The 27,825-nt window shown below is 41.1% G+C and overlaps 1 protein-coding gene across 1 annotated transcript; it reads right to left on the reverse strand.

Annotated features, from left to right (window-relative positions):
* Positions 1–1,246: 1,246 nt before the first annotated feature.
* Positions 1,247–19,747, reverse strand: LOC106092220 (carbonic anhydrase-like). The gene is made up of 3 exons (XM_013259010.2): positions 19,478–19,747; positions 1,655–1,888; positions 1,247–1,588 (listed from the first exon to the last, which is right to left on the reverse strand). The coding sequence occupies exons 1-3, from the start codon at positions 19,745–19,747 to the stop codon at positions 1,343–1,345; spliced, it is 750 nt and encodes a 249-aa protein (XP_013114464.2). The 3' UTR covers positions 1,247–1,342.
* Positions 19,748–27,825: the final 8,078 nt, after the last annotated feature.

Here is a 27,825-nt window from a genome sequence, read left to right on the forward strand (position 1 = left end):
TGGATCGGATTATAATTAGATATTAGTCCCATATAAACCGATCTATCGATTGAACTTCTTGAGCGCACAAAACATGTACTCGGAGTAAAAAAATATATCTATGGTGACACGTTTACCTAAGAAGACCATTAATGAAAACATTCAAAGAATACTACATATTTTAAATGTTAAACCGCTGTTCACTTTTCAACTCACTCCTCTGTTGAATACAAATTTTGCCCATGAACATTCCACTAAGGTACAGGAGCAAACTTCTCACATATCAATGAGTGCAGTCCGATTCTAGTTTAAGCTCAATGATAAGGGACCTCCTTTTTATAGCCGAGCCCGAACGGCGTGCCGCAGTGCGACTCCTCTTTAGAGGGAAGTTTTTACATGGCATAGTACCTCATAAATGTTGGCAACATTAGGAGGGAAAAACCACCGTTGAAAATTTTTTCTGATGGTCTCGCCAGAATTCGAACCCAGGCGTTCAGCGTCATAGGTGGACATGCTAACCTCTGCTCTACGGCGGTCTCTGGTGCCTAATTTAAACATATATTTCGAGCGTGCTAAGTTCGGCCGAGCCGAATCTTATAAACCCTCCCCCATGGATCGCATTTGTCGAGTTCTTTTCCGGTATCTCTTTTTAGGCCAACAACTGATTACAGAAAATCAAGAAGTCATTGTGTAAAATTTCAGCCTATTCGAATAAGAATTACGTCTCTTAGGGACTCAAAAAGTAAAATAGGAAGACCGATTTATATGGGTGGTGTATCAGGCTATATACCGATTCAGACCATATTTGACACGTATGTTAAAGGTCAGCAGCCCGTTGTACAAAATTTCAGCCAAATCGAATAAGAATTACGCCCTCTAAAGGCTCAGGGAATCAAGATCGCAGATCGGATTATATGGCTGCTGTATCAAGGTATAGACCGAATAACAAAACACGTCATGCAGAATTTCATCAAAATCGGAAAGGAAATACGCCTTCTAGTGGCTCTAGAAGTCAAGATAAAAGATCGGTTTATATGGCAGCTATATCAGGTTATGGACCGATATGGCCCATTTAAAATCCCAACCGACCTACACTAGTAAGAAGTTTTTTTTCCAAAATTTCAAGGGGCTAGCTTTAGTCGTTCGAAAGTTAGAGTGCTTTTGACAGACGGACATGGCGTGATCGACTTAAAATGTCATGACGATCAAGAATATATATATACTTCATGGGGTCTTAGACGAATATTTCGAAGAGTTACAAACAGAATGACGAAATTATTATACCCCCGTCCTATTGTCGAGGGTATAAAAATGACAAAAGCTAATTGCAAATTTTATTTTATGATCCGTTTACGGCACAACTTTAAAATACGAATTGCAGAATAATACATTCTATAAAAATAATAAAAAAATATTTCTTTTGTATTGATGACTTCGCAGAATCAATTGATACTCCAAAACCTTCGAAATTTTCGGCAGTCCCGCCATTTGATGCATAATTGTAACTATCGATGGCCAGATATACTGATGAATTCGGTAGATTGGTGTTTATAATCGTGTTCATCATAGGAATACCATCACTTGACAAGAGATCACGAAAGTATTGAACCTGTTCATGAAAAAATTCAAGAAAATGTAATGTAATCGAGAAACGCACTTATTTGGAAATAATTACCTCTTCTGGCATTATTGTCAAGGGTTCAATAAAATCCAGCCATATAACATCACCACCACATGATCCCGGTTGGGCTATCGTACTCTTACCTACATAAGTGTGATATTCGAGGTATGTCGACATTATCATAGACAACGGGAGATTCTCCGATTTATGCAATTCAAATTTCTCCTTTGGGTTTTTAACATTTTTTAAGAATTCGTAGAAATAGGATTTGTACTTAATCTCAGTGGCCTGGAAGAACAAACACAAAATATTTATATTTTATATATATACATATATTTATTTTTCTGCAGAGTTCAACTGGACTATTTTGACTTTATTTTGATGCAACAGTACCAAGCCTATAGCGGGGAATAGAACCCACCACCAACGCACCAACGGGTCGACCAATAGTTCATCTAAACCTATACTGAAAGTTTTTTTTCGATATAATTAAAACCATAACAAAAACAAGTAAAAACGGGAGGCTTAAAACACCTCACTGATTCACATTTCAGGTTAGGTTGAAAAGAGGGTGCCGATATTAATCCGCCCCATGCCACTATGTTTTTTCAAAAAAAGTGATAAGGTTTTTATTGTTTGAAAGACAATTTCCAACTCTTGATATTTAAAAATTTTCGTTTGTCATCCAGAACAAGAAATTTCAAGGCTACCTTGTTCAAAATAAGAAAAGTGACAAAATCAAGGCTGACTTGTTAAAAAGAATGAAAATTACAAAATCAAAGTAAAATATGAAAAACAAATAAAATCAAAGCTAAGTTGTTAAAATAATTAAAAAAATTGTAAATTTCAAAGTAAATTATTTCCAGCCGCCACAGGAGTTCCGTGCTAAGTTGGTTCATGCTTGATATTGTGTTTCCAACTAAGTGCCGGTATCTGTTAGACGCGAAAGCCGGGCAACGACAAAGGAAATGTTCCAACGTCTTTCATCTTCCCCGCAAGCCCTGCAATTGCTATCACTTGCCGCACCGATTTTACATAAGTGAGCTCGTAGTCCTATGTGTCCCGTTATGATACCAATAGCTATACTGACCTCCTTTCAGTAATAGCGTCGTCTTCTCACGATCTGGATCCCTTCATACGATTTTCGCCGTCCTACCGACCTTTCCCTGTTTCACAATGTTGCATGCGCATTCGTCGCCCACTCCCTTAACTCGGACTGTGTCGACCCGAAAGGCTTTAGGTTAATTGTCGGCAGTCCTCTGGCCTTCACCGCTAAATCGTCTACCCTTTCATTCCCCCTTACTCCGCTATGATCTCACCGTCCTGGATGTTTTTGCCCTTATGACAATTTTACTGTCGGTAAAGATGTTCACACTTGACGTCCTCGTGTTAGCACCACACCACTTCACGCATTCCGTGATCGCCCGAATCTTTACCTGATTATCAATGTAGACCCCAGGCCCACTCTGTCCTCTAGCGTTGATTCATCGTGTAACATGATCTTCCAGATGGCAGTTCTAGGGTTCCTTCAGTCCAACACTGTGCCGATGGCAGCAGTGCCTCGCACTCGACTTCAAGGTTCATCTCAGGTATCCAATGGCGTAAGTAAGTATTGGTCTAATCACGCTCCTGTAGAGCCATTGGACTATCCTACGGCCCGTCTACATAGTGCCCAACATCTGTGAGCCTTCTCAGTACGCTCCTGAATGTGACACTTCCAAATCAGTTTTTTGTCCAAGATCACACCTAAGTATTTGACCTTGTCAGATATCGAAATCGTCTTATTGAGGAAACGTGGTGCGTTAAATTGGCCCACCTTCATCTTCCTCGTGAACAGGCATATTTTAGACTTCTTTGGGTTAACATTGAGACCTCTGGGTCTAGTCGAGTCATATGCCATATGCAACACCCTTTCGGCCCTTCTGCATAGATCGTTCGAATCCTTACCCCTAAGAAGTATTATAACGTCGTCTGCATAGCAGACGGGTTCAAATCCCTCCTCAGTCAGCATCCGTAATAAGTCATTTATAGTGGTCACCCATAGGAGTGGAAATAAAATGCCCCCCTGTGGCGTGCCTTGTGCCACTTTCTCCCTTATATTTATCCCACTGGATAACCCTCGATGCCAATGCATACCGCCGGGATGTACGTTTTGGCATCGAAGGATTCTCCTATTTTATGCACAACCTCGTGCAGGGCAGTCTCCACCGACCTTCCCTTGACATAGGCATGCTGTTAGTCTTTGAGCAGTTCGCTGGATGTCCTATTCTTTATCATGGTGTCCACAATACGTTCCACTTGCCTTGCCGGGCTTGGGTATAAACACCACCCTTGCCTCCTGCCAAGCTTTCAGAGTATATACAAGCTCTAGGCACGCTGTGAAAATTTTGGCCAGATGACGCGCCAGATAGTCTGCCTCTTACTGTAATAACGCCGGAAATATTCCATCAGGTACGGGTGACTTAAATGGTTTCAAGCTCCTCAAGGATTCCTTCACCATAAATTCCGTAATTATAAACCTTCAATCAATGTCATTATTCCAAGATTCCGGTGCCTCCGTGAGTCCGGACATATCATGTGGAAAATGGGTTTTTATCAAAAGCCTCAACATGTCCTCCGTTTTCTCTGCCCATGTCGTCTACTAAAGTTTCAGTTTATACATGGGTTTTTGAGAGAAACGTGTTTATCTTGGCGGCGTCATTAACGCTATCGGCCTGTTCGCAGAAAAGCTTCCAGGAGGCACGTTTAGCCGCTCTGGTAATCTTATTGTATTCATTGAGCCGTGTGTAATACACATCCCAATAAACTTCCGCGTTTTTTCGACGTGCTTTGTTAAAAAGTCTGCGGACCTCTTTCCCAATATTGCGAATCTCCCCGGCCTTCCAGGGGTTTTCTTGGGCTGATTTCCTTTCCCGAAGAGGACAATTATCTTCGACGGAACCCACCAGTGCAGTCGTAATCCTGTTGAAATTTTCGTCAATGTCTTCTATGCAAGGACAATCTAAATTATCTTGCCCAAGTCTTCTTCTGAGTAGACTTCCGAATTGTGACCAGTTGGTTTTCAACTTATTCCGGAAGCTTATCGGATTCGGCCCTAGCCGTGCTATTCTAAACCTAATGTGGCGATGGTCAGAGAAAGAGTGTTTCATGGAGACAATCCAATCCTGAACCTCATCGATTAGATTTTCGGAACATATCGTCACATATAATACTTTTTTCCTGGTTTTATTAACAAAGGTAGCGGTGTTACCAATATTAAGTGTTATTAGGTCGTTAGTATTCAAGAACTCTAACTTGGCCCCGATTATTAGTGTTGGTACTACCCCACGAAATGTGGTGAAAGTTCGCATCGCACCCTATTAGTACCTCGTTTCCTTTCTGTTTTAGTTTCCTCACCAGCCGTTACAGCTCCGACGTGGGTAGCGGTGTCGGAGAGTCGAAAGGCAGATAAAGTGATGGTATGCTCCACCGTCTCCCGGTCTCCCCACTGTTGCTTTCGACGTTGACAACACTGGGGAAATATATATTTAAAATTTTTATGACAAATAACACAGGTCCTCGGCCAAGTACCAGTATTAGCATAGAATAACTTGTAGTTGATATGGTTCAGTCCAGAAACTTTGTTCCTGATCGTTCATGGCTCCTGAATTAAGGCAATATGAATCTTGCCCAAGCTGATTTTCTCCATCAGAGCGTGTGTAGCATTCTCGCTCCGGTGGAGGTTTATCTGGATTACCTCAATCATTGGTCTTCCAGTAAATGGGCATCTTGGGAGTAGGTGATGATCTCAACATCTGCTCCCTGTTCTTTAGACTGCATTGAATTTCCTGTCACTGCACTGACTGATGTCATCGTTTTAGGTTCATTGCCTAGTCTTGTCTTCCGACTCTTTATAAAGTCGGTAATGGCTCCATCGTCGGGTCCCTGTTCGTTAAGTTGCATTGGGTTTCCATTCCTGTACTGCCTGATGTTTCAATACTAGGATCTTTGCCTAGTTTAGCCTTCCAAATCCTAAGTAAATGCTCGTTTTGGGAGTAGGTGAGACTCCTATCGCTGCGCTGCCTAATGTTTCAATATTAGAATCTTTACCTATCTCAGTATTCCGAATCTTGAAGTCGGTGATGGGTCCGTCGTCGGGTTCCTGTTTGTTAGACTGCGTTGGGTCTCTCGCCACTGCACTGCCTGATATTTTAGTATTAGGATCTTTGCTTATCCTAGTATTTCCAATATTGAGAGATGACGTGATTGTCCCGTTATTGGCCTCCTGTTCGTTGGGCGGTATTAAGTCACCTGCCACTGCACGGCCTGATGTCTCAATTGACGGTGTCAATACATTCCGCCGACGCAAAACGCAGCGTAAAGATGTCCCCTCTATACTCGCAGCTCAACATTTGTATGGGTGGACCCTCTACAGAGTTCCACACATGTTCGAAATCCGATCGTTAACCAGATCCTCTGCTTGGGACCGATGATCTGGAGGAATCCTACGGGATGCACAGCCGATATTGATGACTGCATAAGTCAGCTCATCTCTGTTGTGCTTCCTCGGCACTCTGGCGTAAGAGGGCGGTTCCTTACCATTCTCAGCGACCATCTTCCCCTTCCGTGATGGCTGTGGCCTCAGTTTGGAAGTCACAGTCCTCCATGAGGAATCAGGGGTCGTGCGCGATTCCTTTGTTCCTCTTTCGACTTTGTCTACCTCTGCAGGACACTGTCTGGAGTCTCCATTGCGGGATGGCTTGCTTGGTTTTCCCAGATTACTTGAATACTTTCCACCTTCCGTAGAAGTGCTTGGAACGTCAGTTCTATCCCTTCCAGGATCCTGCATTTTCGCCCGATTGCGCCGCCGGTACATACTCCTCTGTCTCCTTCGTCTAAACCGGATCGCTTTCTAGGTCTGCTTGTTAGCTTAGCAAAGCCATCGCTCACTTCTGCCGTCATCCCGATGCCCTCATCTCTCGATTCAGCCGCGATGACTGTTTCGTTGACACCGTCGCTGTCTGAATCCGAGTCAGAAACACCAACTTTACTTAAAGGCTGAGGTCGAACTGTGCATCCCTCTGGTTTATCCGTCTCTTCCTCATTAATTAGTCTGACGACTAGTTGTGCGCTTGAAGCATTACTCTCGACTACAGGTGCCAAGGCACCCGCAGCAAATAGTAGGGGAAGACAACACGCTACGTTCTGACGCCACCACCGCAGATGTTGAGTCTTTGGAGTCCATTTCTAGCCTACTCCAAAATGCTTTAAAACTTTTTCGTAGTTGGTAGTACCTATTACGAGATAGCGATATATATTTTTTTCTTTGAGGACCGAAATAAAACCACATCCGCTCCACTCAACGGCTACAATACAAATATGATCTAGTCGCGATCTAGTCTTAAATAACTTTTAGCCTTATATTGTCATTATTAGTCTATATTTCCATTTGGCGGGCTTTAGAGCTGGGGCGGCCACAATAACATCCCAAACTTAAACAAAGTAAATTTCGCGCAAATCGGTGCACCCATTTCGAGATCTGGCGTTTTTAAATTTAGGGTGAGGGGAGAGTCCGTCCATTAAAGTTTGGATGTTAGATCTACATAATTCTTTTGGCTTTGGTCGTGGGTTGGAGTAGCCAAACCATTTACTTCGAAAGTGGAAAGTGGATATCAGATTCATACTCTACTCCCAAAAACCATATTTGAGCTACATATTGCTTTAGTCTGTATATATGTGTAGTTCAGGGGTTTTTGAGATGAGTCGGCCCTGAAACACTTGGCCATAAAACATATCAGATTTGAGCCCCTCTTTGCCATAATCCACAAATATGTCCACTTTAAGGGGAATGTAGGGTGGGACCGCCACCCACGCACTTAGCCCTGAAAAAATATCAGCATCGAGCTCTACTCTTAAATTCCTATTACTTGAGCCGCAATTGCAATTGGTTCAGGGGGAGTTTATGGGGTGACACTACGCCCAAACACTTGTCCTCAAAATTGCATACCAAATTCGCTTCTACTGTCAAATGCCTATCATTTGAGCCGCTTAGTAGTAGGCGAACATTGGCGGTTCGAGGGAAGTTTAGATGGACGGGCCCTGAAATGATATCAGCATTGTGCTACAGTACGATTTTGTTTGAGACGCATATTGTCAAGCATTTTGAAGGCGGCGATCAAGATATTTAGGGATACGGGTCTCGTCGATCTAGCCATGTTCGTCCGTCAGTCCGTCTGTCTGTCGAAAGCACGCTAACTTTCGAAGGAGTAAAGTTAGCCTCTCAAAATTTTGCACATATACTTTTTATTAGTGTAGGTCGTTTGGTATTGTAAATGGGCCAAATCGGTCTATGTTTTGATATAGCTGCCATATCCGATCTTGGGTCTTGACTTCTTGAGCCTCTAGAGGGCGCAATTCTTATCCGATTTTATTGAAATTTTGTACGTAGTGTTTTGGTAGCACTTCCAACAACAACGCCAAGTATGATTTAAATCGATCCATGTTTTGATATAGCTGCCATATAAACCTATATTGGGTCATGACTTTTTGAGCCTCTAGAGGGCGCAATTCTCGTCTGATTTAACTGAAATTATGCACGTAGTGTTTTTTGGTAGCACTTCCAACAACAACGCTAAGTATGGTTTAAATAAGTCCATGTTTTGATATAGCTGCCATTAAAACCGATCTTGGGTCTTGACTTCTTGAACCTCTAGAGGGCGCAATTCTCATCCGATTTGGCTGAAATTTAGCATGAGGTGTTTTGTTATGACTTCCAATAACTGTGCTAGGTATGGCGTAAATCGATACAGAACCTGATATAGCTGCCATATAAACCGATCTGGGATCTTGACTTCTTGAACCTCTAGAGGGCGCAATTCTCATCCGATTTGGCTGACATTTTGTACAACGGCTTCTCTCATGACCTTCAACATACGTGTCTTATATGGTCTGAATCGATCAATAGCTTGATACAGCTCCCATATAAACCTCCCGATGAGCGGTATCTCTTTTTAGACAAACAAAGAATATTGAATAAGAACTGTTATGCTATTGGAGCTATATCAAATTATAGTCCGATTCGGACCATAAATGAATGCTGAACATTGTAGAAGTCATTGCGTAATATTTGAGTTCATTCGGATAAGAATTGTGTCTTGAGCCCCTACAAGACGCATGAGAGAAGCCGTTGTACAAAATTTCAGCCAAATCGGATGAGAATTGCGCGCTCCAGCCAGGTTTGATCTTTATAAAATTTAGTGTGAGGTGTTTGATTTGACGTTTTAGTTCGTGTACTAAATTTTATCAAAGTCCGTCCGGATTTATATATATGTAGCTCCTATACATATAATTCACATGACATTGATTTTAACGTTCTCGTCACCACAATTTAGGTTATATCGTAAGAAAATCTTACAATGTTCTATTCCATATATCAATAGGCATGCAAAATTAAAACTGAATATATTTCAACATAGGTTGCTTGCATTAAAAGTAGTACGCAGGCACGGTGGTGTAGGGTATTATATAGTCGGCTCCGCCCGACTTTTGCCTTTCCTTACTGGTTTTTAAATCCTTTTTATGGGTAGGATGGGGGGGGGGGGCGGCGATTGCCCTCTGACACGTCCTTTCATTTGAATACAATATATTCTCGGTCGTCCTAGATGCCAGTTTGGTGCTGTTTTTGTTGGGAGGAGAGCGTCAGTCCCCCCGACGCTAAGACCCAAAAGACAATTTATTTGGATCCTTTAATGCCGAGATCTACATGTCCGGCTGACCGGCAGGACGTAACCTAGATACTTGAATCCTTATATCAACATATGATTCGAACTCTAATGTCATAGACCATTCGTTCAATTCCCATATCATCTCAATCGAACTACACTTCCTATTGAAGGGTATTTAGTGGGTGGGTAATCAGATTCGTAGTCAACGCTCAAAGAAGTTTCATTTTATACCCATTTTGTAACGTTGGACATTCATGCCCGTTTTGGGTGTTTCTGGGGTTGGAGAGGCCCCGTAGACACCTTGGACCAAATTCTTATAACAGATGTGTACTCAACTTCCAAACACCTTTCATTTGATACCCATATTGTCCCAATCGGTAAATATGCCCTGTTGAGGGGTGGATGTGCCTCAAAAACCAAGGAACAAATTTTTGTTTTAGCTTTACTATATGCTTTACTATATACTTTTAAATGTCTTCTATTTGATATCAATATTGTCCCAATCTGTTCAGATGTCCTGCTGGGGTGTTTTGGGAGGTGGGGAGGCCCCTTAGACACCAAGGAATAAATTTTTACGTCAGATTTGTACTCTACTTTTAAATACTTTTATTTGATACTCATATTGCCAAAAGCGGTTAAAAAATCCTGTTAAATGGTGTTTTTCGGGGTGGGGAACCCCCGACTTTAAAGGTGAGATTTTAATTCAAGTACGTACTCTACTCTTAAATAACTCTCATTTGATACCCATATTGCCCAAAGCAGCAAAAGTGTCCTGTTGGGTGGTGTTTTTGAGGGTGGGGTACCCCAGAAGGGGGACGATCCGTCCTCTCCACCTTCAAATATCAAAAAATGTAGTACCCTATTTTCACCGGGGGCCCAAACTCTACCATCTGTGAAAATTTCATGAAATTCGGTTCAGCCGTTTTTGAGTCTATACGGAATAGACACACAAACTAATAAACAAACAAACAAATAAACAAACAAAGCGCAAAAAATTGCATTTTTTATAATAGAAGATAGATTGACTTTCCTGTCACTGCACTGCCTGATGTAATCGCATTAAGTTCTTTGCCTATACTAGTCTTCCGACTCTTTATAATGTGGGTAATGGTTACATCGTCGGGTCCCTGTCCGTTAAGCTGTATTGAGTTTTCATTCCCTGTACTGCCTGATGTTTCAATACTTGGGTCTTTGCCTATCTTAGTTTTCTAATTCTTAAGTAAGTGGGACTTTTGAGAGTAGGTGATGGTACTATCGTCGGCTCCCTGTCCGTAAGGCTGCATTGAGTCGTTGCGCTGCCTAATATTTCAATATTAGGATCTTTACCTATCCTAGTCTTCCGAATCTTGAAGTCGGTGATGGGTCCGTCATCGGGTCCCTGTTTGTTGGGCTGTTTTGGGACTCTTGCAACTGCACTGCCTGATATTTTGGTTTTAGGATCTTTGCTTATCCTAGTCTTTCCAATATTGAGAGAGGCCGTAATTGTCTCGCCACTAGTCCCCTGTTCGTTGGGCGGTATTGAGTCACCTGCCACTGCACGGCCTGATGTCTCAATATGAGAATTTCTGCCTATCCTAGCCTTCCCAATCTTGAAAAAGACAGCTTTGCTCCCGTAGTACGCCATGCCTTTAGTCTTAGCCAAACTTGTCACGGAAACTTGATCAATGCCAACCACAAGGAGAGTTCCTTTCTCCTTCTCCTCCCTGTGGAAGACCTCCCACTTCTCTCCGACCAAACCTTGGTTTTGCTTGCCCAAGAATTCCAACATGCGTTTTTGTCGCAAATTTACTGCCCCGTCCCTTGATGAAGACCGTCGCCTTTGTATACTGGGGGATATCTATCTTTACCGCCAGGTCGAGCTTTGCTGTTTGACGGTATCAATACATTCCGCCGACGCAGAACGCAGCATAAATATGTCCCCTCTATACTCGCAGCTCATCATTTGTATGTGTGGACCCTCTACAGAGTTCAACACATGTTCGAAAATCCGATCGTTAACCAGATCCTCCACTTGGGACCGATGATCTGGTGGAATCCTACCGGATGTACAGCCGATATTGATGACTGCACTGCATAAGTCAGCTAATCCCTGTTGTGCTTCCTTGCCACTCTAGCGTAAGAGGGCAGCTCCTGACCATTCTCAGCGACCATCTTCCCCTTCCGTTATGGCTGTGGCCTCCTTTTGGAAGTCACAGTCCTCCATTAGTCTCATCTCGCGCTTACTTCGTCTGGAGTGTCCATTGCGGGATGGCTGGCTTGGTTTTCCCAATGTACTTGAAAGCGGGGAGCTCTTTTTCGTCTTCAGTATTTTATCAGTGTTATGCTCTTCGGGAGATCTGATTTTTTTTCCAGCTTCCGTAGAAATGTTTGGAATGTCAGTTCTACCCCTTCCAGCATCCTGCACTTTTGCCCGATTACGCTGCCTGTACATACTCCTCCGTCTCCTTCGTCGTGCACCGGACCGCTTTCTCGGTCTGCTTGTGAGCTTAGCAAAGCCATCGCAAGCTCGCATTCTTATTAGCCGGTGCCGCCCGGTCTCTCGCTGACACTCTCCCTTCGATACCGCTGATTGTCCGCGGTTGCCGTTGCAGCTACTCCATATGGAGCATTCCACTATCCGTAACCTGTGGGCGCGCCGGTAGCTCGCAACTAAGCTTCTCGTGACATCAATGAACACCACACAGATCGGACCTCAATGTCCCATCCTCTGTAGTACTCACAGCTATGGCAATTTTGCTGCTAAAGTATTTTCCAACAAGAAGTGTTGGAATCACTAATTAGTCATCTTAATATTGGCCAACAGTAACACAACTTCCCAAATACATCCCTTCAGGTGGATCAATACTTGAAAACATCATATACGAATTTCTAAGGTTTGTATTCATTTTGTTTATTTTTCAATATAAAAATAATTTCTTCGTTATGAACTTTACAAAGATGGTAACTGCGATGAAACTCCCAAGTGAACAACGTACAGTACAATCCCTTTACTAACACTCCATCTACATGCACATATTGCTCTTTTAATGACTTTGGTTTGAAGCCCAATTGACAGCAGTCAAAAAATGCAATCGTGGTTGAAAAAGAAGACTTAACAAGTAAGAGCGTGCTAAGTTCGGCCGGGCCGAATCTTATATACCCTCCACCATTGGTCGCATTTGTCGAGTTCTATGCGCGGTATCTCTTTTTAGACAAACATAGAATATTGAATAAGAACTGTTATCCTATTGGAGCTATATCAAGTTATAGTCCGATTCGGACCATAATTGAATGCTGATTGACATTGTAGAAGTCATTGTGTAATATTTCAGTTCATTCGGATAAGAATTGCGCCTTGTAGGGGCTCAAGAAGCAAAATCGGGAGATAGGTTTATATGGAAGCTGTATCAAGACACGTATGTTGAAGGTCATGAGAGAAGCCCTTGTACAAAATTTCAGCCAAATCGGATGAGAATTGCGCCCTCTAGAGGTTCAAGAAGTCAAGATCCCAGATCGGTTTATATGGCAGCTATATCAGGTTCTGTTTCGATTTACACCATACCTAGCACAGTTATTGGAAGTCATAACAAAACACCTCATGCAAAATTTCAGCCAAATCGGATGAGAATTGCGCCCTCAATTGGCTCAAGAAGTCAAGATCCTAGATCGGTTTATATGACAGCTATACCAGATTATGAACCGATTTGAATCATACTTAGCACAGTTGTTGAAAGTAATACCAAAACACTACGTGCAAAATTTTAGTTAAATCGGACGATAATTGCGCCTTCTAGAGGCTCAAGAAGTCAAGACCCAAGATTGGTTTACATGACAGCTATACCAGATTATGAACCGATTTGAACCATACTTAGCACAATTGTTGGATATCATAACAAAATACGTCGTGCAAATTTCATTCAAATCGGATAAGAATTGCGCACTCTAGAGGCTCAAGAAGTCAAGACCCAAGATCGGTTTATATGGCAGCTATATAAAAACATGGACCGATATGGCCCATTTACAATACCAACCGACCTACACTAATAAGAAGTATTTGTGCAAAATTTCAAGCGGCAAGCTGTACTCCTTCGGAAGTTAGCGTGCTTTCGACAGACAGCCGGACGGACGGACGGACATGGCTAGATCGACATAAAATTTCGCGACGATCAAGAATATATACTTTATGGGGTCTCAGACGAATATTTCGAGTAGTTACAAACAGAATGACGAAATTAGTATACCCCCCATCCTATGGTGGAGGGTATAAAAATTTAAATATCGATCTAAAATGTCGTACAGATACGTAATTCTTCAATACGCAGGAAAAGTTCTGGAACTGGTCAAATATGATCATATTTGGATATAGCTGCCATATAGACCGATTTGCCGATTAATGGTTTTAAGCTCAATCCGATCCGATCCGATTATCCGATTTCATTGAAATGAGTTCCTTTAGGCTGTCATAAAGACCTATCTGCTGATATAGGGTGTTTAACCTCTAAAAGCCTCATTTATTGCCCTATTTCGCTGAAATGTAGAACTGTGCGTTGCTTGAATCGGAAATGGCTCACATCGGACCATATTTCGATTAAGCTGCCATATAGACTGATCTGCCGACTTTGGGTCTAAAATCCGTAAAAGCCGCATTTATTATCCGATTTCGCTGAAATTAGAAACAGTGAATTGTTTTCAGGCTCCAATCATCCGACCTGATTATTGTCCAGATCGGACCCTATATATATAACTTCCATATAGACCGTTCATCCAATTTAAGGTCTTAATCCCATATAGCGCACAACAAGCCGATGACTAGCTTAGGTGTACTATGCCCATAGTGGCATGGGCCGGATTAATATCCGCGCCCTCTTTCAACTTTACCTAACCTAACCTTATCCCATAAAAACGGATGTATTGCCCGATTTAGCTGAAACTATGACTTGTATAAAAATTCTCGGCACCTGAATCAAATATGATGCAGACCAGCTTATATTTGGATATAGGTATGAATATGGAAGTGGAGTTGTAATATAATACGATTTTACTTGTTTTACTTCATATGTCGCCTATACACCTGCAACAATATATTTGTCTTCACAACATATTTACTAAAAAGCACCGATTTTAAGACATCTTTAGCCGAAATGAGTATTTTGGAAATTTTTGTAACAAAATTCGGACAGAATTTATTTTCAGTTTTTTAAGATACTTTTATATTCAAAATTCAAAGAGAATAAATATCTATATTCGTTTTTTGTGACCAATCCAAACTACAAATGAAGAATTGGCAGCCCGAACAATTTTTCGAAATGCTGAGGTGACCATTTAGTTTTGAAAGAGTTATTTCTTTCCGTTCTCAAATGGCATACTTTTTACTAGTTTTTCGTTTCCATCCAACTGTGCGACGCTGCTACTCTCCACCATTGCAAACTGTTTTACAAATTTTACGAAGAATCTTTCTGTCAAACACTCCATGCCTCTTATACGGCGAACAGGGTTTGTATCAGTGTCTTGTATAGTGTAATCTTCGTCTGTCGAGAGGTAGCCTTATCTCTAAAATGCATTCTCAATCCAAAGTAGCATCTGTTTGCCAGTGTTATTATTCGCTTTATTTCAAAATTGGTATCATTCGTTTCGGTTACGGCGGTGCCGAGGTAGATAAGGTTACTGACTATCTCAAAGTTGTGGTTCCCAACTTTCTCCATTTTCTTTATCTCCTCGTATGTACAAGGTTTTTTAGGAGTTGATACCATCCATTTTGTCTCATACGATTACTGCCAGACCCACTTTTACTGATTTTCTTTCGATTCTTTCAAAGGTTGTAGTTAGTACTTCCGATATCGATGTCGTCGGCATAGTCGGATAGAATGTGTTTTCTTGTGAGTAGTGTCCCATATCTATTCGCATCTGCATCTCATATAATCTTCTCCAGCAGGATATAATAGAGGTCAGACAATAAGCTGTCTGCTTGTCTGAAACCTCGTTTGGTATTGAATGGTTCGGAAATATTCTATCCTATTCTTACTGAGGAACGTGTGCCAGCAAGTGTCACCCTGCAGAGTCTTAGTAGTTTTGCAGAGTACCAAACGCAAACATGGCTTGAAATACTTTTGAACATATAGGGTTGTAGAATGCGGCTTCGTTGTCAACAAAGATATGGTAAGACTTGAGCTGATATTCTCGGGCTTTTGCCAGAATTTGACGCAGTGTGAATATCTAGTCTATGGTAAATTTTTCAGGTGTAAAGCCGCATTGGTAGGGTCCAATTGTCTCGTTGACTTTAGGTATTCCGCATTCTTGGCTCAGCAGCATTTCGATATTCTTGGTCGTACAATGGTTTTCTAGGGGGAGACTTGTGGTACCCAAGTACGGATTTTGCGATATGGAGTGGGCAATGGATTGCCACAGCCCCATTACATCATTAGGACAAGTAGTGCTTTCATGAAACAGTTGAGTCAGTCGAGTGGAGTATGTGTTTACAGCTCACATGCAGTGTCGTCGATCGTACTTTTGCTCCACGGATCGATCGTACATCTCACACGCTTCCATCTATCACAACGTGACCAACTTGGTTCCTTACTGCATCATGTGGGGACAACCATGTAGTTTTGCCTCAACCCATTATCATACGTTATCTGGTGGGGGCTTAATATTCCGACTGTTGGACCAAAGGTATTTTTATACCCACCACCGAAGAATGGGGGTATATTCATTTTTTCATTCCATTTGCAACACATCGAAATATCCATTTCCGACCCTATAAAGTATATATATTCTTGATCAGCGTAAAAATCTAAGACGATCTAGACATGTCCGTCCGTCTGTCTGTTGAAATCACGCTATAGTCTTCAAAAATAGAGATATTGAGCTGAAACTTTGCACAGATTCTTTTTTTGTCTATAAGCAGGTTAAGTTTGAAGATGGTCTAAATCGGACTATATCTTGATATAGCCCCCGTATAGACCGATCTGCTGATTTAGGGTCTTACGCCCGTAAAAGCCACATTTATTATCCGATTTTGTTGAAATTTGGGACAGTGAGTTGTGTTAGGCCCTCCGATATTCTTCGTCAATTTTTCAAGTCAATTCGGTCCAGATTTGGATATAGCTGCCATATAGACCGATCCTCCGATTTAGGGTTTTAGGCCCATAAAAGCCATTTATTATCCGATTTTACTGAAATTTGGGACAGTGAGTTGTGTTAGGCCCTCCGATATTCTTCGTCAATTTGGCCCAGATCGGTCCAGATTTGAATATAGCTGCCATATAGACCGATCCGCCGATTTAGGGTCTTAGGCCCATAAAAGCCACATTTATTTGGGACAGTGAGTTGTGTTAGGCCCTTCGACATCCTTTGTCAATTTGGCCCAGATCGGTCAAGATTTGGATATAGCTGCTATATAGACCGATCCTCCGATTTAGGGTCTTAGGCCCATAACAGCCACATTTATTTGGGACAGTGAGTTGTGTTAGGCCCTTCGACATCCTTTGTCAATTTGGCCCAGATCGGTCAAGATTTGGATATAGCTGCTATATAGACCGATCCTCCGATTTAGGGTCTTAGGCCCATAACAGCCACATTTATTATCCGATTTTGCTGAAATTTGGGACAGTGAGATGTGTTAGACCCTTCGACATCCTTCGTCAATTTGGCTCAGATCGGTCCAGATTTGGATATAGCTGCCATATAGACCGATCTTCCGATTTAGGGTCTTAGGCCCAAAAGAGCAAAATTTAGTATCCGATTTTTATGAAATTTGGGACAGTGAGTTGTGTAAAGCCCTTCGACTTCCTTCGTAAATTTGGCACAGATCGGTCGAGATTCGGAATGAAAGGTGGTTTACATATATACCCGAGGTGGTGGGCATCCAAAGTTCGGTCCAGTCGAACTTAACGCCTTTTTACTTGTTTGCCCTATCTTCGCATTAAAATCTCCCAGAACGATATTAATATCATGGGCCGCGCAGCGATCGTACTCTCTCTCTAGGCGGACACAGAAATGATCTTTGGTCTGCTCGTCCTTGTCTTCCGTCGGGGCATAGGCACAAATGAGGCTGATGTTGACAAATTTGGCTTTTATACGAATTGTGGCTAGCCTCTCACAGCGAAATGTATGCCTCGTGTCATTGCAGCTATAGTATAGTTCGTCACCGTTTGGTGTTGTTGTGATGCCATTCCCGGTCCGTCAGACTTCTTGTAAAGACCGATCCCAGCAGGAACATTATTAGCCCTCCAATCACATTAAATTCTGCATTCCATATTTTATGTTATCACCTTTTTTGTTTTTACAATAAAAAATTCTATCCTCATTATGAAAAAATTAAGTTTCGAAATTTTTAACCAATTTTTTAATAAAAACAATTAATAAAAAATTGCAATCACTTTTTTAATGGTCCTTATCGCTCCGCATATGTCAAGACAATAGTTATCAAAACCTGTTATATTATCCTTACGTTGCACTTTTTCTCTTTCGCAGTCCAACAAACTACTGAGCCGTAAATAAGTATTGGTCTTATCATGCTCCTGTAGAGTCAGTGGACTATCCTCGGACTCAGGCCCCATTTCGAGCCTACAGCCCGTCTACAGCCTTCTGTGAGCCTTCTCGCTACGCTCCTGAATGTGACACTTCCAATTCATAAGTATTTGACTTTGTCAGATATCGAAATCCTTCCATTGAGGAAACTTGGTGCGTCGAATTGGTCCACCCCCGTCTTTCTCGTGAACAGGCAGATTTCAGTCTTTCTGGGTTAACAGTGAGACCTCTAGTTATAGCCCAGTCGTATGCCATCTGCAAAATGGTTCGGATCCTTACCCCTTAGAAGTATTATAACATCGTCGCATAGCAGACGAGTTCAAATCCCTCCTTAGTCAGCATCCGTAACAGGTTATTTGTGGTGGTTATAGGAGTGGCGATAAAATGCCCCTCTGTGGCTTGCCCTGTGCCAACTTCTCCCTTATATTTATGTTATGGGAATCACAATTTATCAACCTCTTCCTTAGCATATGGTTTATCCAGTCTCAAAGGACCGGGTCCACCCGGTACTGGTCTAAGAATTGGGTTAGTGTGTCTGTCCACACATTGTTAAAATCCCCCTCGATGTCAATGCATACCGTTATTGTAAACGTCTTGCCATCGTGCATAGCAGTCTCCTCCGACCTTCCCTTGACATATGCATGATGTTCGTATTTGAGCAGATCGCTGGATGTCCTCTTTATCATGGCTTCTACAATGGTTTTGAGTAGAAAGGACGTAATGGTTATAAGTATGTAGGCTTTTGGTGTCGCATAACTTGCCGGGCTTGGGTATAAATACCACCCTTGCCTTCTTGTCAGGCTTTCAGGGTATATGCAAGTCCTAGGCACGCTGTGAAAACAGTGGCCAGTTGGGGTGCATTTGTTTCAATATTAGGATATTTGCCTATTCTAGTCTTCCGAATCTTGAAGTCGTCGGGTTCCTGTTGGTTAGGCTGAATTGAGTCTCCCAAACCCGCACTGCCCGGTGTTCCAATATTAGGATATTTGCTTATCATAGCCCTCCCAATATTGAGAATGTGGGTGATGGTCTCGTCGTTGGCCCCCTGCTCGTTAGGCGGTATTGAGTCACCCGCCAACTGATGTCTCAATATGATGATCTTTGTCTATCCAAGACCTTCCAATTCTGGAAAAGACAGCCTTGCTCCCGTGGAACGCCATGCCTTTAGACATAGCCAAAGTTGTCACATGCCCACCACAAGGAGAGCTCCTATCTCCTTCTCCTCCCTGTGGAAGACCATACATTTCTCCGCAACCAAAACTTTGGTTTTGCTTACCTAAGAATCCCATCATGCGTCCCGTCGCGAATTTGTTGCCCTATACCTTATTAAGAGCGTCGCCTTTGTGGGCTGGGAGATGTCAATCTTTCTCACCGGTTCGAGATTTTCGCCCTCCCAGGGAGTGTGGATACTTCTGACTAGCTTTTTGACAGTACTTATTCATTCTGCTGATTCAAATCGCAACGTAAAGGAGTCTTCTCTATACTCGCAGCCCTCTTCAGAGTTCGACACATGTTCGAAAATGTTCTCGTCAACCAGATCCTTCACTTGGGACGATAATCTGGTGGAATCCTATAGGATGCACTGCCGATTTCTGGTAGGATTCCACTAGATCATCGTCTAGTACATCAAATAAAATTGGCAATATTAAGGCTTAAATATGCTTACCGAATACTTATTAGAAATAACTGCAATTCCAAGGTTCTTTATGGAAGCCGTCTCCAAGTTAGCATATCTGACATTCGTGAACAATGCATGTATCTCAATGGGCAATTCCTTTTTCTCATCATTAGTTGAAACCAAACTCTCGTTTAACCAATTGAAGTACATTAACTCGAAGCGATACTTCTCATCGCCAAATGGTCCATTTTCAATAGTTGGTCTTTTATTTCCTTTATATTTAAACTTCAAAATAATTGTTTTGCCATTGTTTTCCATAGTAATCCCAAGAGGATAGTTAGTTAGTAAGTCATAATCCAATTTGCTAATATGCCTTGGAAGAATATTGAAACCACTCGTATCCGACGGAATATAATATTTACCAACACATGCAATACCTAATGCAGGAACTAAATTCAAATGTTAAAATGTAATAAATTTTTGTTATAATAATACCCACCACTGTAGGATGGGGGTATACTAATTTCGGCAATCCGTTTGTAACACATCGAAATATTGATCTTAGACCAATCAAAGTATATATATATATATATATTATTGGTCGTCTTGGCATTCTATATCGATTTAGCCATGTTCGCCCGTCTGTCCATCCGTCCGTTTGTTGTCGAAAGCACACTAACTTACGAAAGCAAAGCTAATAATTCCTATTAGTGTATGTCAGTAAATGGGCCATATCGGCCCATGCTTTGGTGTAGCTGCTATATAAACCTATCTCGGTCTTGACTTTTTAGCCTCTAGAGGGCACAATTTTTATCCGATTTCGCTGAAATTTAGCATGATGTGTTTTGAATTTCAACGACTGTGCCAAGAATGGTCGAAATCGGTTCAAAAACCTGATATAGCTCCCATATTAACTGATTTCCCGATTTTACTTCTTGAGTCTCTAAAGGATGCAATTCTTTTCCAATTTGGCTGAAATTTTGCACAATGACTCTACTATGGTATTCAACATCCAAAAATGCCCCATAACCTAATATAGCTTCAATAGCAAAGCCATTCTTACCGGGCAAAGAACTCGCCAAATGCGATCCATGGTGAAGGGTATATACGATTCGCCCGGCCGAACTTAGCACGCTTTTACTCGTTTCTTTCTATTTTCTAAACGATTTGCTTTTTTATTAAATCCGATTCGCTAGATAATAGTTGATGGACTTGGACTAATCGGTAACAAGACTTATTTTAGATTATAATATAAAACAAGTAAAAGGGCGTTAAGTTTGGCCGGGCCGAACTCTGGATACCCACCACCTCGGGTATATATGTAAACCTTTCATTATAGTACATAATTTATGCCCCCATAGCAGCTTTATCGAAATATAGTCCGATTTGAACCAAATTCGACATGAATATTGAGCGATCTAATAAGTACAAGTCATTATTCAATTTTGTAGAACCAAATATTGGTCTTTTTGGTAGCCATATCCAAATATAGACCGATCTGAACCATATACGACACGGATGTCGAAAAGACTAACATAAGTCACTGTGTCAAATTTCAGTGAAATCGGATTATAAATGTGCCTTTTATGGGGCCAAGACATTAAATCGAGAGATCGTTCTATATGGCAGCTATATCCAAATCTGAACCGATCTGGGCCAAATGGGCTATCGAAGAGCCTAACACAACTTACTGCCCCAAATTTCGGCGAAATCGGACAATAAATGCGCCTTTTATGGACCCAAATCCTTATATTGAGAGATCGGTTTATATGGCATCTATATCCAAATCTGGGCCGATCTGAGCCAAATTGGAAAAGGATGTCGTTGAAAGGCCTAACACAACTCACTGTCCCAAATTTCGGAGAAACCGGACAAAAAACGCGCCTTTAATGGGCCCAAGATCTTAAATCGAGAGATCGGTCTATATGGCAGCTATAACCAAATCTGAACCGGTCTGTGCCTTATTGCAGAAAGATGTCGAGGGGCCTAATTTAACTCACTGTCCCAAATTTCGGAGACATCGGAAAATAGATGCGCCTTTTATGGGCCCAAAACATTAAATCGAGCGATCGGTCTATATGGCAGCTATATCCAAATTTTACCCGATTTTGGCAAAATTGAAGAAGGATGTCGAAGGGCCTAACACAACTAACTGTCCCAAATTTTGACGACATCGGACAATAAATGCGCCTTTTATGGGTCCAATACCTTAAATCGGGAGATCGGTCTATATAGCAGCTATATCCAAATATATCCGATCGGGGCCAAGTTGAAGGAGGATGTCGACTAACCTAACACAACTCACTATCCCAAATTACAGGACCTAAGACCCTAAATCGGCGGATCGGTCTATATGGGTGCTTTATCAAGATATAGTCCGATATTGCCAATCTTCGAAAGCAACCGGCTTATGGACACAGAAAGAATCTGTGCAAAGTTTCAGCTCAATATCTCTATTTTTAAAGACTGTAGCGTGATTTCAACAGACAGACTGGCGGACATGGCTACATCGTCTTAGATTTTTACGCTGATCAAGAATATGTATACTTTATATAGGGTCGGAAATGGATATTTCGATGTGTTGCGATGTGTTACCCACCATCCTTCGGTGGTGGGTATAAAAACAATTTCATCCGAAAGTTTTCCATATACGGCTTAAAATTACGATGTTATTAAATATGGGCATATGCCACTTTTTTAAACTTTTCTAAATACTTGTTCTTTTGAAATATAAAATGAAATGATGGAATGAATGTAAGTGACTAAATGACAGTATCATTTCTGGCAAAACCGAAATTTTATACCAAGGCTACAAGTTTTATCCATAAACGGAGCTCAACAAACATTTATCGATTTAATTATTGTATATTTTCAATATTACGGTACATATTACCCAATTTTATCCCAACCAATAGTAATAATATTGGAAACATTTTTCAATGTTATATTTCGTTAAAATTTCTCCTCTCTATCACTAGCAACGAACTGAATAAACATTAGTTATAAAAAATGTAAAGTGATTTGTGTAGAAACTACAAGTACATATGGGCATTTCCAGAATGGCGAACTCGACATCTTCCCACTGTTAAAATAGTTTTCAAGTTTTGAATATTTTTCGCGAATAAAACTTCATCCCTTAGGTCGGTGATCGCTGTATATGGCGACTATATCAGTTATAGCATGGTTATGGAAAGGCGCGTGCCGCCCCGTTATGGCATTGTATAACCATACCATATGATGGTATGATGACCGACAAACGAACTGGCACCATCTTACATTTGTCTTAGAGTTTTACAATTAAGAATATATTTCAAAACGAAATGACAAAACGAATAAACCTCCAACTCCACCTTTTGCCCTATGTTAATGGATAGAAAACGAGGCGTACGATGCCCATTCTATATAACCCAATATAATTTCCTTGCCACTCTTAAGTTAGATATATTTGGAAATAATAATATGCTGTATGATAAACGTTGCCCACTTGTGCCTCCCAATAAATAGTCACACAAAATATAATTTTTGAATTTGATTGCGAAATAACGTATTTTAATGGAGATGCCCATATGTTAATGGCTTTGGTGCCAATGAAAATCCCAAATGCATAAAATTGAATTGCATTTTATTTTTCAAAAGAGATTGAGTTGAGTTTAAAACAAGTAAAAACGTGCTAAGTTCGGCCGGGCCGAATCTTGGGATCCCACCACCATGGATTCTGCTAAAAATTTGCACATACGAACAAAGTTGATGAGCACACGGCTTCCAGGAGCTCAAGAAGTCACATCGGGAGGACCGTTTATATGGGAGCTATATCAGGTTAAAGACCGATTTGGACTTTACTTGACACGGTTGTTTGAAGTCATAAAGGAACACCACGTGCAAATCCACCTACATCAATAAGAAGTATCTGTGCAAAGTTTCAAGCTGCTAGCATTACACAATCGACCGCTATCGTGATTTCGACAGACGGGGGGGGGGGCATAGTTAGATCGACTCAGAATGTCGAGATGATCAAGAATATATATATACTTTATGAGCTCGTAGATCAATAATTCCAGGTGTCGCAAACGGAATGACTAGATTAGTGTACCCTCATCCTATTATGGTGGGTATAAAAATGGGTTTGCATTAATTCAATACTTGAAATTACCTGCTCCCAGCAGAATTCTTTTTCTGGATAACACTGTCTGTATGTATTATTTTTATTATTTTTTTAACATTGAATAAAACTACGTCTATTTAAAAAAAAAATGGGCAAATTTTTTTAACTTTAGGCACAAACCATATACCGTATCTCACAGTATGTTACAACAGCTAATCTGGAGATTTGGAAAGAGGATCAGATAACTGAGGGAAGACCAAGCTAGCAGAAGTGTCTTTTGTGACTTCCAAAATTACGTCACAACTATCCCGGAAGGGGAAGATGATCGCTGGAAAAGGTAAACAGCCTCCTCTTACGCCATGGTGGCAACACAAGCACAACCAAGATGTACTGACGTATACAGTCATCGGTATAGACAGTGCATCCGGTAGGATTCCAACAGATCATCGGTTCCAAGTCAGACGCTTTGCGTCAGCAGCCTATATTTATACCGTCAAAAAGCTCAGAAGTATCCACACTCCCTGTGAAGGCGCAAAGCTCGACCTAGTGTGAAAGATGAACACCCCCAGCTTACAAATGCGCCGGTCTTCATCAAGGAATGGGGCAGCAAATTCGCAACGGAACGTATGGTGGGATTTTTAGGCAAGCAATACCAAGGTTTGGTCGCGGAGAAATGGGAAGTGGTCCACAGGGAGGAGAAGGAGGAAGGAACTCTCCTTGTGGTAGGCATTGATCGATCCGCGACATGTTTGGTTAAGACTAAAGGCATGTCTACTCCCTGTGAAGGCGCAAAACTCGACCTAGTGTGAAAGACGAACATTCCCCAGCTTACAAATGCGCCGGTCTTCACCAAGGAATGGGACAGCAAATTCACAATGGAACGTTTGGTGGAATTTTTAGGCAAACAATACCAAGGTTTGGTCGCGGAGAAATGGGAGGTCTTCTACAGGGGGGAGGAGGAGGAAGAAACTATCCTTGTGGTGGGCATTGATCGAGTCTCCGCGACAAGTTTGGTTAAGACTAAAGGCATGCGTACTACGGGACGAATGCTGTCCTCTTTAAGATTGGGAAGACTATGATGAGCAAAGATCCTCATATTGGGACATCATGCAGTGCAGTGGCAGTAGGCTCAATACCGCCTAACGAGCAGGGGACCGACGACGAGACAACCACGACTTTTTCAATATTGGAATGACTACCACGAGCAAAGAACCTAATATTAAAACATCAGGTAGTGCAGGTTCGCGAATCTCAATACAGTCTAAAGTCGGGTCCTAAGGGATCCGAAGATGGAACCATCACCGACTCTCTCAAGATTCGGAAGACTAGGATAGCCAAAGATCGAAATATTGAAATATCTGGCAGTACAGTGACAGGAAACTCAATGTATCCTAAATAACAGGGAGCAGAACATGAGATCGTCACCCACATCCCATTTACTGGAAAGAGAGAACCAATGATTGAGGTCATCCAAATAAACCTCCACCGGAGAGAGACAGCTACACACATTCTGATGGAGAAAATCAGCAAGTGCAAGATTCATATTGCCTTAATTCAAGAGCCATGGACGACCCAGAACAAATTTTATGGACTAACCATATCAGCTACCTATTATTCTATGCAGGCCGAGGACCTGCGTTATTTGTTTCCCCAGAGTTGTCAATGTCGGATGCAACAGTGATGAGACAGGAAGATGGTGGAGCATACGTGGCAGGGACTTGGTGCTGAGCGGAGCAGGCCTAATTTAGCCGGAACGAGAGCGGAGATGTTTCCATTCTCAAAAACCGCTCCGCACTGACAAAATAAACCATTAAGGAAAGGTTAAAGTCTGGCGGTGCCGACTGTATAATATCCTAAACCTACCCTATAAGTACAAAGTGGGTTATTAAACAATCTCTATCAAATTTCGAGCAAATAGGTTCACACTGTAATAACTACGGTTGACAAATGGCAACATTATTGCAAATTACCCAAAATCTGACGAACGTATATATTGAAGCTATATCTAAATCTGAACTGACTTCGACCAAACTTCTCAAGTATTGTGGTAGTCGTCGAGGAAAGCGTTGTGCAAAATTCTGCGAAATGCTTAATTGTTTTCCATACCATAACCCAAGCTGGTTCATGTCTGGTATTGTGTCTGTAAGCCGCGAAAATAGGGCAATGACATAGGAAATGCATAAGTAAGCTTGTAGTCCTTTGTGTCCAATTATGAAACCGAAAGCTAAACTGACTTCCTGCTTACTTATTTTCAGTAATAGCCTCGTCTTCTCACGATCCGGATCTTCCCATAGGAGTAAAGCTAGGCGCTTGAAATTTTGCACAAATACTTCCTTTAATATTGGTCGGTTGGGATGGTAAATAGGCCATATTTGTCCAGATTATACTTCCTGAGCCTCTTATCGGATTTAGCTAAAATGTTGTACTATGACGTCTTCTATAACTTTGGTTGGATGTACAATGTATGGTTTGAATCGGTCTTAAACTTGATATAGCTCGCATATAAACCGATCTTCTGATTTTACTTCTTGAGCCTCTAGAGGATGTAATTTTTATCCGATTTTGCTGCAATTCACCACAGTCACTGTATCCATGACCTCTAACAAACTTGCCAAATATGGTCTGGACCGGTCCATAACATGATATATCTCCTATATAAACCGATCTTCCGAGTTAACTTCTTGAGCCTATAGAGGGCGTAATTCTTATTCGATTTGCTTTAATTTTGCATAGTGCTCCATAACCTGATATGGCTTCCGTGCAAACCGATCTTCCGATTTTACTTCTTAAATCCCTCTAGGGCGCAATTCTTATCCGATTTGTTGAAATTTTGCACAATGGGACCTGATATAGCTCCCATGCAAACCGATCATCCGATTTTACTATTTAAGTCCCTCTATGGCGTAATTCTTATCCGATTTGGTTGTCTTTAACAACGATGCCAAGTATAACCCGAATAGGCTTATAACCTGACATATATAAAAAAAATATGTAAGAAAACAATGGCAATATAAAAAATAACAACTCAAATTCAATGCATAAATATTTTATATTATAAATAACAAAAATGTTAACTACATTTAAACTTACTACGAGTACAAAGCCCACTTAAATTTGTGAGCCCAACAAAGCCCATTTATTTAAATTTGTGCCAATTTCCGTCAGGCAGATAACATTATGAACTTAAGGCTGTTGGTGAGCAAATCTTTTTTATCTTTCTGTTATCTTTGGTGTTGTGCGAATGTAACCATAGATAAATTAAATATAGATAAGGAAATTGAAATTTGCATATAGGCTGATTGGTGGCGCTTGTGAATTAGACAAATATATAGACAAAGAATTTTAAGTTCGCACCTAGATTGGTTGGTGGCGCTTGTGCATTTAGGTAGATGGGAGTTGTGTAAGAACATTCCGCAAACAGAATTCTGCTCTCAATCTGGAGTAGAGCTGGCAAAATATCGATGGCACTATCGATATTTAATTTTTTGACTGAATATCGATTGATATTTTTCCGATTGATACTATCGCAAAAGTTATTTTTTTTTCCAAAAGTAAACAAAAATAAGCAATCCGACACTGAATGTATCCTTTAAGATATATTGAGCCTATAGAGGGAGCAATTTTCATCCGATTAGGCTAAATTTTTTTAATCATTTCTCTCATTACTTCCTACTGACTTTATTAACCTTGGTTTTATTTGGTATATGCATTGGTATTGCTTCTATGTATATAAATCCATCTCCTGATTATTAATTCTCATTTTCGTTGGAAACATAGATGATGGGAAATTAACGATGGTATCGTGGTTTTCGATAGTTCGCCAGCTCGCGAAATGGTATTGAAAAGAAGTTTAAAATGTACTTTTTGTGGTTAAAAGGTACCTTTTTTTATTCTCTATAGCCGTAACTTCCTCTCACAACCTAAAAAAAATCGTTCAAAGACATAACAGTGGGGATTGCATACAAAAAGGGCTGTGTGCAGGCCATTTCGCACGTATATAATGCAAGTGTACTTTGGCCACGAAAATTCCCTTTAAGAGCGGTGGGAATATTTCTCTCATGTCTATGAGTACAGTCTAATTCAAACTTTTAGTATTGATTAGGAACGTCCTTGATATGGCCGAGTCTGACCTCGCACTATATTTTGAGATAGCTCCCGTATAGACGGAAAACTAGGGAATTTTAACCCTTGAAGGCATATAGAGCGTATTTTTCATTAGATTACTTTTAATTAAGTTGCATTCGCCCATTCTATACACAATTTCTTTTTTAATTATTAAAAAACAACATAAACA

This window comes from Stomoxys calcitrans, chromosome 1 (genome assembly GCF_963082655.1).
Source record: "Stomoxys calcitrans chromosome 1, idStoCalc2.1, whole genome shotgun sequence".
Classification (NCBI taxonomy): Eukaryota; Metazoa; Arthropoda; class Insecta; order Diptera; family Muscidae; genus Stomoxys; species Stomoxys calcitrans.

What these genes read in the sequence shown, in the direction of transcription:
- LOC106092220 (XM_013259010.2), bottom strand. Translation starts at nt 19,747, where the DNA reads ATGGAAAACAATGGCAAAACAATTATTTTGAAGTTTAAATATAAAGGA. An exon ending in TTATTTCTAATAAGTATTCG is followed by an intron (nt 1,889 to 19,477) that starts GTAAGCATATTT and finishes TTGTTCTTCCAG; the next exon opens with GCCACTGAGATTAAGTACAA. An exon ending in TGACAATAATGCCAGAAGAG is followed by an intron (nt 1,589 to 1,654) that starts GTAATTATTTCC and finishes TTTCATGAACAG; the next exon opens with GTTCAATACTTTCGTGATCT.